The 12,534-nt window shown below is 47.5% G+C and overlaps 1 protein-coding gene across 1 annotated transcript in view; it reads left to right on the forward strand.

Annotated features, from left to right (window-relative positions):
* The first annotated feature begins 1,227 nt into the window (after positions 1–1,227).
* The window catches only part of CETP (cholesteryl ester transfer protein), an 84,465-nt gene continuing 73,158 nt past the window's right edge, over positions 1,228–12,534 (forward strand). Inside the window, exon 1 of the mRNA XM_068261612.1 lies at positions 1,228–1,427. Within this exon, the coding sequence (XP_068117713.1) occupies positions 1,304–1,427 (124 nt within the window). The 5' untranslated portion in view covers positions 1,228–1,303. The remainder of the gene's footprint in view (positions 1,428–12,534) is intronic.

Below are 12,534 nucleotides of genomic sequence, written 5' to 3' on the forward strand. Positions count from 1 at the left end.
GCGAGAAACACAGACTCTAGAGCCCGTTTTTAAACGGGCTTGGGTCTGCTAGTTCTATATAAGGACCCTTTCACAAGTCAGTTGCATTGCGATAATATCACAGTGTAGCAGAAATGACGCATCACAGCTGCTGTACGGCCATACAGTGAGGCATCCAGTACAATGAAAGTATGCCTAACTGGTACTGTAAACGCATGCGTTACTAAGTTAACGCACAGCATGCCGTATGTTACTGCATCGGAACCTGCCGCACCGCACTTGGTGGAAATGCCCCATAGGAATATCCTTGCATTGATATTGACCCTCATTTTACATGGAGGTAGTAAAATTGGTCAGCGATCAGCCAATCGTAATGTAAAGTGTGTACCAGGCTTTCGAAAGAGGGATTAGGGCTGGTCAATAAGATCCAAATAATTCTCAGATGCTAATATTGCAGCTTGAAACTGACTAATCAAATGCAGCTGCAGCAGCACGTGATTGGTCTATTTTCAAGCTGAATAGATTTGTATAAAAATGTGCATCACTTTTGAATCATTGGCTTCTCATTAATCATCTCTGCTCATTCAACTGATGAGGAAATTACACCAGGGCGGCTTTAGAAATAGTGATTTCACACGAAAAGAATTTCAAGTATTAGGGATGGTGCACACTGAGAGCGCCTCGGAGCGCTTTTGAGATCGCCAGCGCTTTGAAAAGTGCTTGGCTACTGAAACCCTATGAGGGTGCTCCCACAGCAGCATTGTGATTTAAAATCGCTCTGAAAATCACTTTACAAAATCACTAAGCGCTAGCGATTGGAATGAACAGATTACGAATGGTCAACAAGATGCAAATAATTTCGAGTTGATGCGGCATTATTCACATTTTGTATGCAAATGTACGCAGCATGAAAATGAACCAATCAAATCATGTTGAGGTAAAATTCGATTGGCCCATTTTCAAGCTGCATCAATTTGCATACACAATTTACATAATCCTGCATCTCGAAATTATTTGCAACTCACGGACCATTTCTAGAAGAGATGACTTCAAGTAACCCCTGAAAATGAGGCCTAGAATTGCTGTCCCATGCGATTTTCCTTCCATAAGGCCTCTAACCTTTAGTGACCTGGAGAGGTGTAGTTTCATTTTTGGATGGCCCATTTCCAGCTATTGTAAGAGAAGATAAACCTTCGTTCTCCCTCCACACAGAGAGGAAGCAGAGGATGGGGCTGTGTAGTTTCCTGTAGCCATCTAGTCATTCTTATGAAGGACAAAGCATTCAGCTGACCAGATCTGAGCGTTGGTGTTCAGCAGCTTGGACATGATGTGGCTTCTGCTTCTCCTCTCGTTCTTTCTGAGAATTTCATCAGCTTGTGAGTTCCAGCCGTCATCCCCTCAAGAGACCGGCATAGTCTGCAGGGTGACGAAGCCGGCTGCCTTGGTGTGTAAGTGCTTGCCTCATCTTCCATAGTGTCTCTGCTTCTATCAGTTCTGTTTAGAACAGCTCAGAGTTGCCCATTAACAATGGTAAAAACAGGCCATGTACCAACATGCATGAGTTGTGATACAGGCTCAAACCTGTTGTTGGCAGCATTTTGAGATTGCCGGTGATTCCCAAAAAATGCTTTGCCAATGAGGGCCCGTTTCCACTAGAGCGAATCCGCATGCGTTGTCTGCATGCGGATTCGCATAACTAATACAAGTGGATGAGACTGTTTCCACTTGTCAGTTTTTTGGTGCGTTTTTCTGTGCAGGATTTTTCTGCACGGTAGGGCCTGCAGAATTCGCCTGCGTGTGGAATGCAGGCGATTCGCAGGCAATGTATTTAATAGGGGAAATCGCACATGTGTTTTTTGCCGCGATTTCGCGTGCGAATTCGCACTAAAACTAATGTACATTGAGCAAGGCAGTGACATGGTTAAAATCGCTGATAGCCTGCGCATGCGAAATCGCGGCAAAAATCGCATGCGGAATCGCATCCGCATGCGATTTTGTCAACGGTGGAATCCCAGCGATTCGCACCGCACTAGTGGAAACGGGCCCTGAAAGTAAGTGATGGTGAATCCATAAGTGTGATTGCGATTAGGGGCAATCGCAGAACATGCAGCATTTTGAGCGCTAATGCTTATGCAGCGCTCAATGCAAAGTATATAAGCGCTGCATAAATCGCTTATCAAAGCAAATATGCAACGTTTTGGGGGAACGTGGGGGGGGGGGGGGGGGGCGAGCGATCGCATTTAAAATAAAACTTTAAATACTTACCCGGTGTCTTGGTTTCCTTCTTCTGTGCATAGCTCCGCCCCTAAAGGAAAAGTTCACAGGTGCTTCTCTGAATGGTCCTAGAGAAGAACCTATTACCTCTTCCTTTAGGGGGAGTGGCTACGGACGGAAGAAGGACATCCGGTAAGTATAATAAAGGTGTTTATTTTTATTTTATTTCTTTTTAAACGAATTTCAAATCGGAAGCCGGGGATTCACAAGCACAATTGCTCTAGGAATCGCTGCACACATCGCTGTGGCGATTTTAACCATTTTTGCCACCCGGACGTGAAGCTCACGTCCGAGCGGCTGCTCTGCTCCGGTACCGCGCTCCCGCGTGCGATCGCGGGCACGCCCCCGTGCCCCCCTCCCCCCCGGTAGCCCTTGGATCAGTGAACGGGAACATGGTTCTTGATCACCGATCCGTGTCCCCAGCAGAAAAACCAAAGCGCTCTTACTAGAGGCTTCAGTCTTTCTGCCCGTAAAAATTTCCGCATCCCCCTTATGCTTCCGCTTAGTGAGAAGCACAAGGAGGAAAAAAAAGTTCAAGGTGGCCATCTTGTGGCCAAATGGTAAAACTACATCTACATATTTTTTACATTACAATTTACACATGTAATAACATTAAAAATTAACTGTTTATTTCCCACACCAAAATATTACCCAAATAAAATTTTTAATGGAAAAAAAAATTACAATTAAAAAAAAAAAAGAAAGACAAATAGTTACCTAAGGGGCTAAACTTTTTAAATATGCATTTGAAGGGGGTATACTACGAACATTTTTTAAATTATAAGCTTGTAATTAGTGATGGACGCAACATGGAAAAAAATGCACCTTTATTTCCAAATAAAATATTGGCGCCATACATTGTGATAGGGACAAAATTTAAATGGTGTCATAACCGAGACAAACGGGCAAATAAAATACATAAGTTTTAATCATGGTAGCGTGGATTATTTTAAAGCTATAATGGCCGAAAACTGAGAAATAATAAATTTTGTCCATTTTTTTCTTATTAATCCTGTTAAAATGCATTTATAAAAAAATAATTCTTAGCAAACTGTACCACCCAAAGAAAGCCTAATTAATGACGGAAAAAACAAGTTATAGATCAATAAATTGTGATAAGTAGTGATAAAGATATTAGCGAATGAATGGGAGGTGAAAATTGCTCAGATGCATACATTGAAAAATCCCCACGGGATGAAATGGTTAAAGAGCTGCAGCGATTCCTAGTGGGTTCCAGGCAGGGCCGGAGCTACCATAGGAAAAAATGGGCAATTGCCCGAGGGCCCCAGAGCCTGTAGGGGCCCCCAAGATGTCCCTCCCCCGTTTTAACTGTTGCTCCCCAGGGACTCTGCAGAGTCTTTGGCAGAGTAGCATCTCATCTGTGCTGGTGGGCAGGTGAGACACTACACTGACATAGACACTGCAGAGGTCCTAGGGAGCACAGTTAAGTTGGGAGGTGATTGGGGGAGGGTCAGTAGAGTTGGGCCGAACGGTTCGCCTGCGAACGGTTCCATGCGAACTTCCGTGGTTCGCGTTCGCGTCCCGCAGGCGAACGTTTGCGGAAGTTCGGTTCGCCCCATAATGCACCATAGAGGGTCAACTTTGACCCTCTACATCACAGTCAGCAGGCCCAGTGTAGCCAATTAGGCTACACTAGCCCCTGGAGCCACTCCCCCCCTACTAAAAGGCAGGCAGCGGCGACCATTACGGTCACTCGTGTGCCTGCATTAGTTAGAGTAGGGCGAGCTGCTGCACACTCTCTCATAGGGAAAGATTAGTTAGGCTTAGCTTGTCCCTGGCTGCATACCTGTTCTGTGAACCCACCACTGCATACCTTTTCTGTGAACCCACCACTGCATACCTGTACTGTGAACCCACCACTGCATACCTGTTCTGTGAACCCACCACTGCATACCTGTTCTGTGAACCCACCACTGCATACCTGTTCCGTGAATCCACCACTGCATACCTGTTCAGTGAACCCACCACTGCATACCTGTTCAGTGAACCCACCACTGCATACCTGTTCTGTGAACCCACCACTGCATACCTGTACTGTGAACCCACCACTGCATACCTGTTCTGTGAACCTGCCACTGCATACCTGTTCTGTTCAGTGAACCCGCCACTGCATACCTGTTCTGTTCAGTGAACCCGCCACTGTATACCTGTTCTGTTCAGTGAACCCGCCACTGTATTCCTGTTCTGTTCAGTGAACCCGCCACTGTATACCTGTTCTGTTCAGTGAACCCGCCACTGCCGTCACTACACAAACAGCTGTTTGCGGTGCGTTACACGGTGAGTTTGGTGTGTCAGTGTGAAGCAGTACCTTAATTACACTACCTGATTGATGTATACACATGCAAGATGTTTTAAAGCACTTTAGGCCTGTCATTTAGCATTCAATGTGATTTCTGCCCTTAAAACGCTGCTTTGCGTCAAGATTAATGAAAGATCACAGACCAATTTTACTACCTTCCATGTAGTATGAGAACATACTCTACACAGACTGTTCTATTGAGTTGAACTCCCCATCAGACAGAAATCTTTGCAAGATGCTGCACACAAAGATGCTGTACACATTCAAAAGATCAGGATCTGCAAAAGATCCGTTCCTGCAAAATGCATTCATAGTCTATGATATCTGCAGATCTCAATACACACCTTGTTTTGTTTTTTGAGTTTTACTTATTTTTACGTTTTTAAATTTCGCTTATAGGAGGTTTTACTTATTTTTTGTTTTGTTTTTAAATTTCACTTATAGGAGGTTTTACTTATTTTTTTGTTTTTAAATTTAGCTTTCAGGACTGTAAATTTTCGTTTACACTTATTTTATCATTGTAAAATTCGTTTTCATACGTATAATGCTTAAATATTGTCTTCAATCTTATTTTATTAGAAATACATCGCTTTTGGGATTAACTTTTGTTTTTTAGACTTATAATTTGTCGATTATAGTTTTCAGATTTATTAACTTACTAATATATCGCTTTTAATATTACCGTTATTCAGTGGCGTACTAGGGTATTTAAATAGGGTTTAGGTAGGTAGCAGTGTGTGGGTAGGTAGGTAGGTAGAAACAGTTTGTGGGGTTTAAGGTAGGTAGGTAGGTAGCAGTGTTTGGGTGGGTGGTTAGGTAGATAGGTAGGTAAGATTTAGGTAGCGGTGGGTGGTTAGGTAAGTTGGTAAGGTTTAGGTAGGTAGGTAGGCAGCAGTGGGTAGGTAGGTAGCAGTGTTTGGGTGGGTGGTTAGGTAGATAAGATTTAGGTAGCGGTGGGTGGTTAGGCAAGTTGGTAAGGTGTAGGTAGGTAGGTAGGCAGCAGTGGGTGGGTAGGTAGGTAGCAGTGTTTGGGTGGGTGGTTAGGTAGATAGGTAGGTAAGGTATAGGTAGCGGTGGGTGGTTAGGTAAGTTGGTAAGGTTTAGGTAGGTAGGCAGCAGTGGGTGCGTAGGTAGGTAGGTAGCAGTGTTTGGGTGGGTGGTTAGATAGATAGGTAGGGTTTAGGTAGCGGTGGGTGGTTAGGTAAGGTTTAGGTAGGTAGGTAGGCAGCAGTGGGTGGGTAGGTAGGTAGCAGTGTTTCGGTGGGTGGTTAGGTAGATAGGTAGGTAAGGTTTAGGTAGCAGTGGGTGGTAAGGTTTAGGTAGGTAGGCAGGAGTGGGTGGTTAGGTAGGTTGGTAAGGTTTAGGTAGGTAGGCGTGGGTGGTTAGGTAGTAGAGTCGTTAGATATGTGGGTTTAGGTAGGTAGCAGTGAGTGGTAGGTAGTGTTTCTCTCTCTCCCTCCCTCCTCCCATCAGACCTGCAGATCAGCGCGGCGAACAGGAGCAGAGATCTCAGATCAGCGTGGGACCCGGCTGACAGTCAGAGCGGAGCAGGCGCACACTGTGCAGCCGCGCGAGTCGGCTCATATGCAGGAGGTGACGAGTGACGTCACTTCAGCATATGAAGTAGTCGGGTCCCGCGGTGTCTGTGTCACGGTGCTCGCCGCGATGATCTGTTGGTCTGATGGGAGGGAACACGGAGGGGAACAGGGGGGGGGGGGGGTTGCCAGCCCAGCCCGAGGCCCCTGCAGGGATTGAGGCCACAGGCGAGCCGAGCACAGTGGCAGGGGCGGCAGCAATAGGACTCCGGGTGTCACCCCCCACCATGAAGACACCCGGGGCGGGCCGCTCCTGCCGCTTGACGGTAGGAACGTCACTGCCGTTATTTTAAGATTTTTAATGCGTATGTGATTGTAAGTAGAGATGGCCCGAACGGTTCGCCGGCGAACAGTTCCCGGCGAACTTCCGGATCGCGGAGAACCGAAAACTTTTCCGGAAGTTCGGTTCGCCCCCATAATGCACCATTAGGGTCAACTTTGACCCTCTACATCACAGTCAGCAGGCACATTGTAGCCAATCAGGCTACACTCCCTCCTGGGGCACCTTCCCCCCCCCCTCCCCTTATAAAAGGCAGGCATTGCCGGGCATTTTACTCACTCGTGTGCCTGCAGTAAATAGAGAAGGGACAGCTGCTGCTGCAGACTCTCATAGGGAAAGATTAGTTAGGCTCTTGTAGGCTTCTTAGCTTGCTCCTTGCTGGTTCTTGTTGCTAAAATAGCACCCCACAACAGCTCTTATGAGAGCTAATCTTGTTCTTGGAATCTATTTTTTTTTCTGTGTGTCCCACTGACACCTGTGTTGCATAGACAGTTTTGATAATTCATACTGTGTGTGCGCCACTGCCGGGCCCAGCACATTCTGTGACTACCTGTGTGTGTGACAGGTGCACATTGTAATACCCATTACTGCATATACCTACCTACCTGTTGTTCACAGTGCACCCACCTACCTACGTGAGTTGAGCACACGCAGTGTCACTGTGCCTGTCCGCTACCTGTCTGTGTGTGACAGGTGCACATTGTAATACCCATTACTGCATATACCTACCTACCTGTTGATCACAGTGAGTTGAGCGTCAGTGCCTGTCCGCTACCTGTCTGTGTGTGACAGGTGCACATTGTAATACCCATCACTGCATATACCTACCTGTTGTGTTCAGTGCACCCACATCATCACTGCATATACCTACCTGTTGTGTTCAGTGCACCCACCTACCTACGTGAATGCATGCAGTGTGATATACCACTCCGTGCATACCTGTTAACTGCACCTGTGTGACTGCACATTGTATTAGTCAAGTCAGTGCATACCTTTCACTTCATCCCCCCGATATGGACACAACGGACAAAACAGGCAGAGGTAGAGGCAGACCCAGAGGAAGGCCACCCGGCAGGTCTGTGCGAGGTCTTGTTGCTGTGATTTTGTGCGGCCCTGGCCCAAAGTACAGTGCTCAGAAGAAGGCACGTCCCATCAACTCCCAAGATTGTCAGGACGTGGTTGACTATCACAGAACACCTCATCTTCCGCAGCCACCAGCGCTACTACAAGCACCACATCTGTTGCATTTGACACTTCGCAGGAGTTAATTGGTGGGGAACTAACTGATTCACAGCCATTATTGTTACAACCAGATGAAGGCGCTAAGCAGGTTACACCACCTCATATGTCTGAGTTAGGCGACATTATGGACGTAACGTGTGAGGAGGAGGAGGATGAAGTACCTGCTGTTGGTGCAGTTTTGGAGGTGTCTGAGGCAAGTGAAGCTGGGCAGGATGATTATGATTACACGGATCCCACATGGGTTCCTAATAGACAAAATGACCAAGGGGACAGTTCAGAGGGGGAGTCAGAGAGGAGTAGGAGAAGACGAGTTACTGAAAGAAGCAGGGGGAGCTCGTCGTCAGAAACAGCTGGTGGCAGTGTCTGGTGCCATGTATCGCCACCTATGTACAGCCAGCCAACGTGCCCTTCAACGTCAGCTGCTGATGCCACCATAGTGCCATCACCCCAGGGTGGCTCAGCGATTTGGAAATTTTTTAATGTGTCTGCCTCAGATCGCAGCAATGCCTTCTGTTCTCTCTGCCTCCTAAAATTGAGCCGTGGAAAGGCCAACACTCGCATAGGGACAAGTGCCTTACGAAGGCACATGGAGAAAAGGCACAAACTGCAATGGGAAGAGCACCTGAGCAAAAGCAGCACACAAAAGAAAAACCACCCTCCTTCTCCTCTTCCTCCTTCAGGTGCAGCATCTTCAGCCGCTTTCTCCCTTGCCCCTTCACAGCCACCCTCCTCCACTCAGCCTCTGCCCTTGAGCGGTTCCTGCTCCTCTGCCCACAGCAGCCAGGTGTCCATAAAGGAAATCTTTAAACGGAAGAAGACAATTTCTGCCAGTTAGCCCCTTGCCCGGCGTCTGACAGCTGGCGTGGCAGAACTGTTAGCTCGCTAGCTGTTACCATACAAGCTGGTGGACTCTAGGGCCTTCTGTAAATTTGTGGCCATTGGGACACCGCAGTGGCAGATACCAGGCCGCAATTATTTCTCTAAAAAGGCGATACCCAAACTGTACCGTGAAGTGGAGAGGCAAGTGGTGTCATCTCTGGCACACAGCGTTGGGTCAATGGTCCACCTGACCATGGATGCCTGGTCTGCCAAGCACGGTCAGGGCAGGTACATAACTTACACAGCCCATTGGGTCAACCTGGTGACCGATGGCAAGCAGGGAGTACGTGGCTGTGCAGCGGACCAACTTGTGACACCTCCCTCCTGCTACATCCTCTTCGCTGTCGTCCTCCTCCTCCTTGGCTTAGTGGCAAAAACAAGGAACACCAAGAGCCCCAATAGTGTAATATGTACTGGTAAATGGTTACTAGATAGAGTAAATATTAATACTCACAAACCAGGGTTACCATTAGGCAACCACTGTAAAGGCAGGTGGGGAGATTTTCCTGACCCCACTCAGGAATAAGAAGTCGCTCTCTGTAGATGAGAAAAAGGGGTTCAACCCTCCACCCAGGGTGGACTCAATATTATGCAGGAGAACAGAGGCGCCAAAAGGATAAAAGGAAGCTAAATGAGCTTAAAAACCAAATTCCTGGTAAATAGAGGAGGTAGTGGTGGACTTACCTCCTCCAAGTAGACACACAACGACTGTAGTAAACACAGTCAAAATATATTGACTGTGTTTACTACAGTCGTTGTGTGTCTACTTGGAGGAGGTAAGTCCACCACTACCTCCTCTATTTACCAAGAATTTGGTTTTTAAGCTCATTTAGCTTCCTTTTATCCTTTTGGCGCCTCTGTTCTCCTGCATAATATTGGCTTAGTGGCAGTTCAACTCTACTGGTGCTGCGATCTCCTCTCCAGCTACACAGCCCCATCTCCCCAGGGCCTATGCTGCATGCCAGGTACGACGGTGTCACGCCATATTAGACATGTCTTGCCTCAAAGCGGAGAGTCACACTGGACCAGCTCTCCTGGCTGCTCTTAACAAACAGGTGGATCAGTGGCTGACCCCGCACCAGCTGGAGATCGGCAACGTGGTGTGTGACAACGGCAGCAATCTCCTTTCCGCTTTGAATTTGGGAAAGCTGACACATGTACCCTGCATAGGGATGGTCGGAATGCCAATTTCCGATTCCGCGGGAAATCCGCATCCCGCCATGTACCAATTACCGATTCCGCTTTCCGCTACCAATTTCCGCATTCCAATGCGGAATTTCCGTCGGAAATCGCGGAAATTCCGCCCGAATTTAACATTGATTTTCTCAAAATCTATAAGGTCTTTTTGAAAACTTTTTTTTGCATCTTGTTCAGAAGATTCTGTTTAATAAACCCTACAAATTTGGTGTTTCTAGGACTTACGGGGGCTTTGCTATTAACTGCTAAACTCGGCAGATTTTTACTGTAATGTAAAATGCAGAAAATAGGCAAATGCAGACCTTCTGCATTTTACATTACAGTAAAAATCCGCCGACTTTAGCGGTTAATAGCAAAGCCCCCTTAAGTCGTAGAAACACCAAATTTTCAGGGTTTATTAAACTGAATCTTGTGAACAAGATGCAAAAAAAGGTTTTCAAAAAGACCTTATAGTTTTTGAGAAAATCAATGTTAAATTCGGGCGGAATTTCCGCGATTTCCGGCGGAAATCCGCCTACGGCACTTGCATTACCGATTTCCGCATTGCAATGCGGAAATGCAATTTCCAATCGGAATTTCGGAAATTGCATTTCCGCGGAATCCGAATGAGCATCCCTAACCCTGCATGGCACATGTGCTGAATCTAGTTATTCAAAAATTTGTGTCAAAGTACCCAGGCTTAGAGGACGTCCTGAAGCAGGCCAGGAAGTTGTGTGGGCATTTCAGTCGGTCTTACACGGTCATGGCACACTTTGCGGACATTCAGAGGAGAAACAACTTGCCGGTGAGACGCTTGATTTGTGATAGCCCGACTCGCTGGAATTCGACCCTGGTCATGTTCTCTCACCTGCTAGAACAGAAGAAAACCGTCACCCAGTACCTGTACAATTACAGTAAAAGGACACAATCTGGGGAGATGGGCATGTTCTGGCCCAACAACTGTACACTGATATGAAATGCATGCAGGCTCATGCATCTGTTTGAGGAGGTGACCAACCTGGTGAGTCGCAGTGAAGGCACCATCAGCAACTTGATCCCGTACGCTTACTTTCTGAAGTGTGCTGTGCGTACAGTGGTGGATCAAGCTGTGGAGGAGCGTGAAGAGGAACAGTTACGGCAGGAACAGTTGTGGGAGCTATTTACATCAGAATCAGATGTTTCCTCAACACCTGCGGCAGCACAGAGGGGGGAGGAGGAGGAAGAGTTGTGTGGGGAAGAGGAGTCAGACTCGGATGATGAGGAAGGTGTTTCTTTGGAGGAGGAGGAGGCAGCGGCAGAAGAACAACCGCAGCAGGCGTCGCAGGGGCTGCTCGATGTTCCCGTGGTATTGTTCGTGGCTGGGGGGAGGAGAAGGACTTACTGAGGAAGAGCAAGAGGAGATGGATAGTACGTCTGCATCCCACTTTGTGCAGATGTCATCTTTCATGCTGTCCAGCCTGTTGAGGGATCCCCGTATAAAAAAACTCAAGGGGAATGACCTGTACTGGGTGGCCACACTACTAAACCCTCGGTATAGGCACATAGTGCCGGACATGTTACCAACTCACCAGAAGGCAGAAAGGATGCAGCACATGCAGAACAAGCTGGCAACTATGTTTACAGTGCGTTTATGGGTGATGTCACAGCACAATGCAATAAAGGTACCACTGCCAGTAATCCTTCTCCCATGTCCACGCAGGCAAGGACAGGACGCTCCAGCGATCTCATGGTGATGTCAGACATGCAGACATTCTTTAGTCCAACGCCGCGCCTTAGCGCTTCCGGATCCACCCTCCACCAACGCCTGGACCGGCAGGTAGCCAACTACCTGGCCTTAAGTCTGGATGTAGTCACTGTGAGCAGCGATGAACCCTTGGACTACTGGGTGCGCAGGCTTGACCTATGGCCACAGCTGTCCCAATTTGCCATCCAAGTTCTGTCTTGCCCTGCCTCGAGCGTCCTGTCAGAAAGGACCTTCAGCGCAGCTGGAGGCATTGTCACTGAGAAGAGAAGTCGCCTAAGTCACCTTTATCAAAATAAATGAGGCATGGATCCCGGAGGGCTACTGCCCACCCGAAGACTAAGTCAGTCCCCACACACAGCATCTCTGCCTGCACGCCGTGTGACTGGCTGCCTGCCCCAAGACTAAGTCGCTCCCCACACAGCATCTCTGCCTGCAGGCCGCTTGACTGCCTTCTCCGCCACCACCAACAGGGTCCAGGACTCTAGGCGGATTCCTGAATTTTTAAGGCCGCTGCTAGCAGCAGCCGCTATAATAATTTTTCTGGTGCGTGTACATGCCTGCCTAATTTTTCTGGCTGCACTGCAGCTGCAACAACAAAACAAAAGGCATGTACATGTGCCAATTCCCCTTCATGATCATTACCTTGCCGCAGTGAAGGGGCGTGCGTATCACAATGAAGCAATGACCGCCGGCTATATGAGTGTCTCAGGGGGTGGCACACCAAAGATAATAAGGTCGTTGCTTCACTGTAGACAGACCAAATTTGATCAGCTGGACAGTCACTGTTGTTCTATCATTGCGCTACCACAGCCCGGCGATCATATGGGTTTGAAAACCGCCACGGCCTGCACTCTGGCCATGGTGCACACCACTCCAGCATGGCCGTCACTACGCAAACAGCTGTTTGCGGTGCATTACACAGTGAGTTTGGTGTGTCAGTGAGAAGCTGTACTCTAATTACACTCCCTGATATATATATATATATATATATATATATATATATATATATATATATACACATACAGTGTGTGTATGTATATATATA

This window comes from Hyperolius riggenbachi, chromosome 11 (assembly GCF_040937935.1).
Source record: "Hyperolius riggenbachi isolate aHypRig1 chromosome 11, aHypRig1.pri, whole genome shotgun sequence".
Lineage (NCBI taxonomy): Eukaryota > Metazoa > Chordata > Amphibia > Anura > Hyperoliidae > Hyperolius > Hyperolius riggenbachi.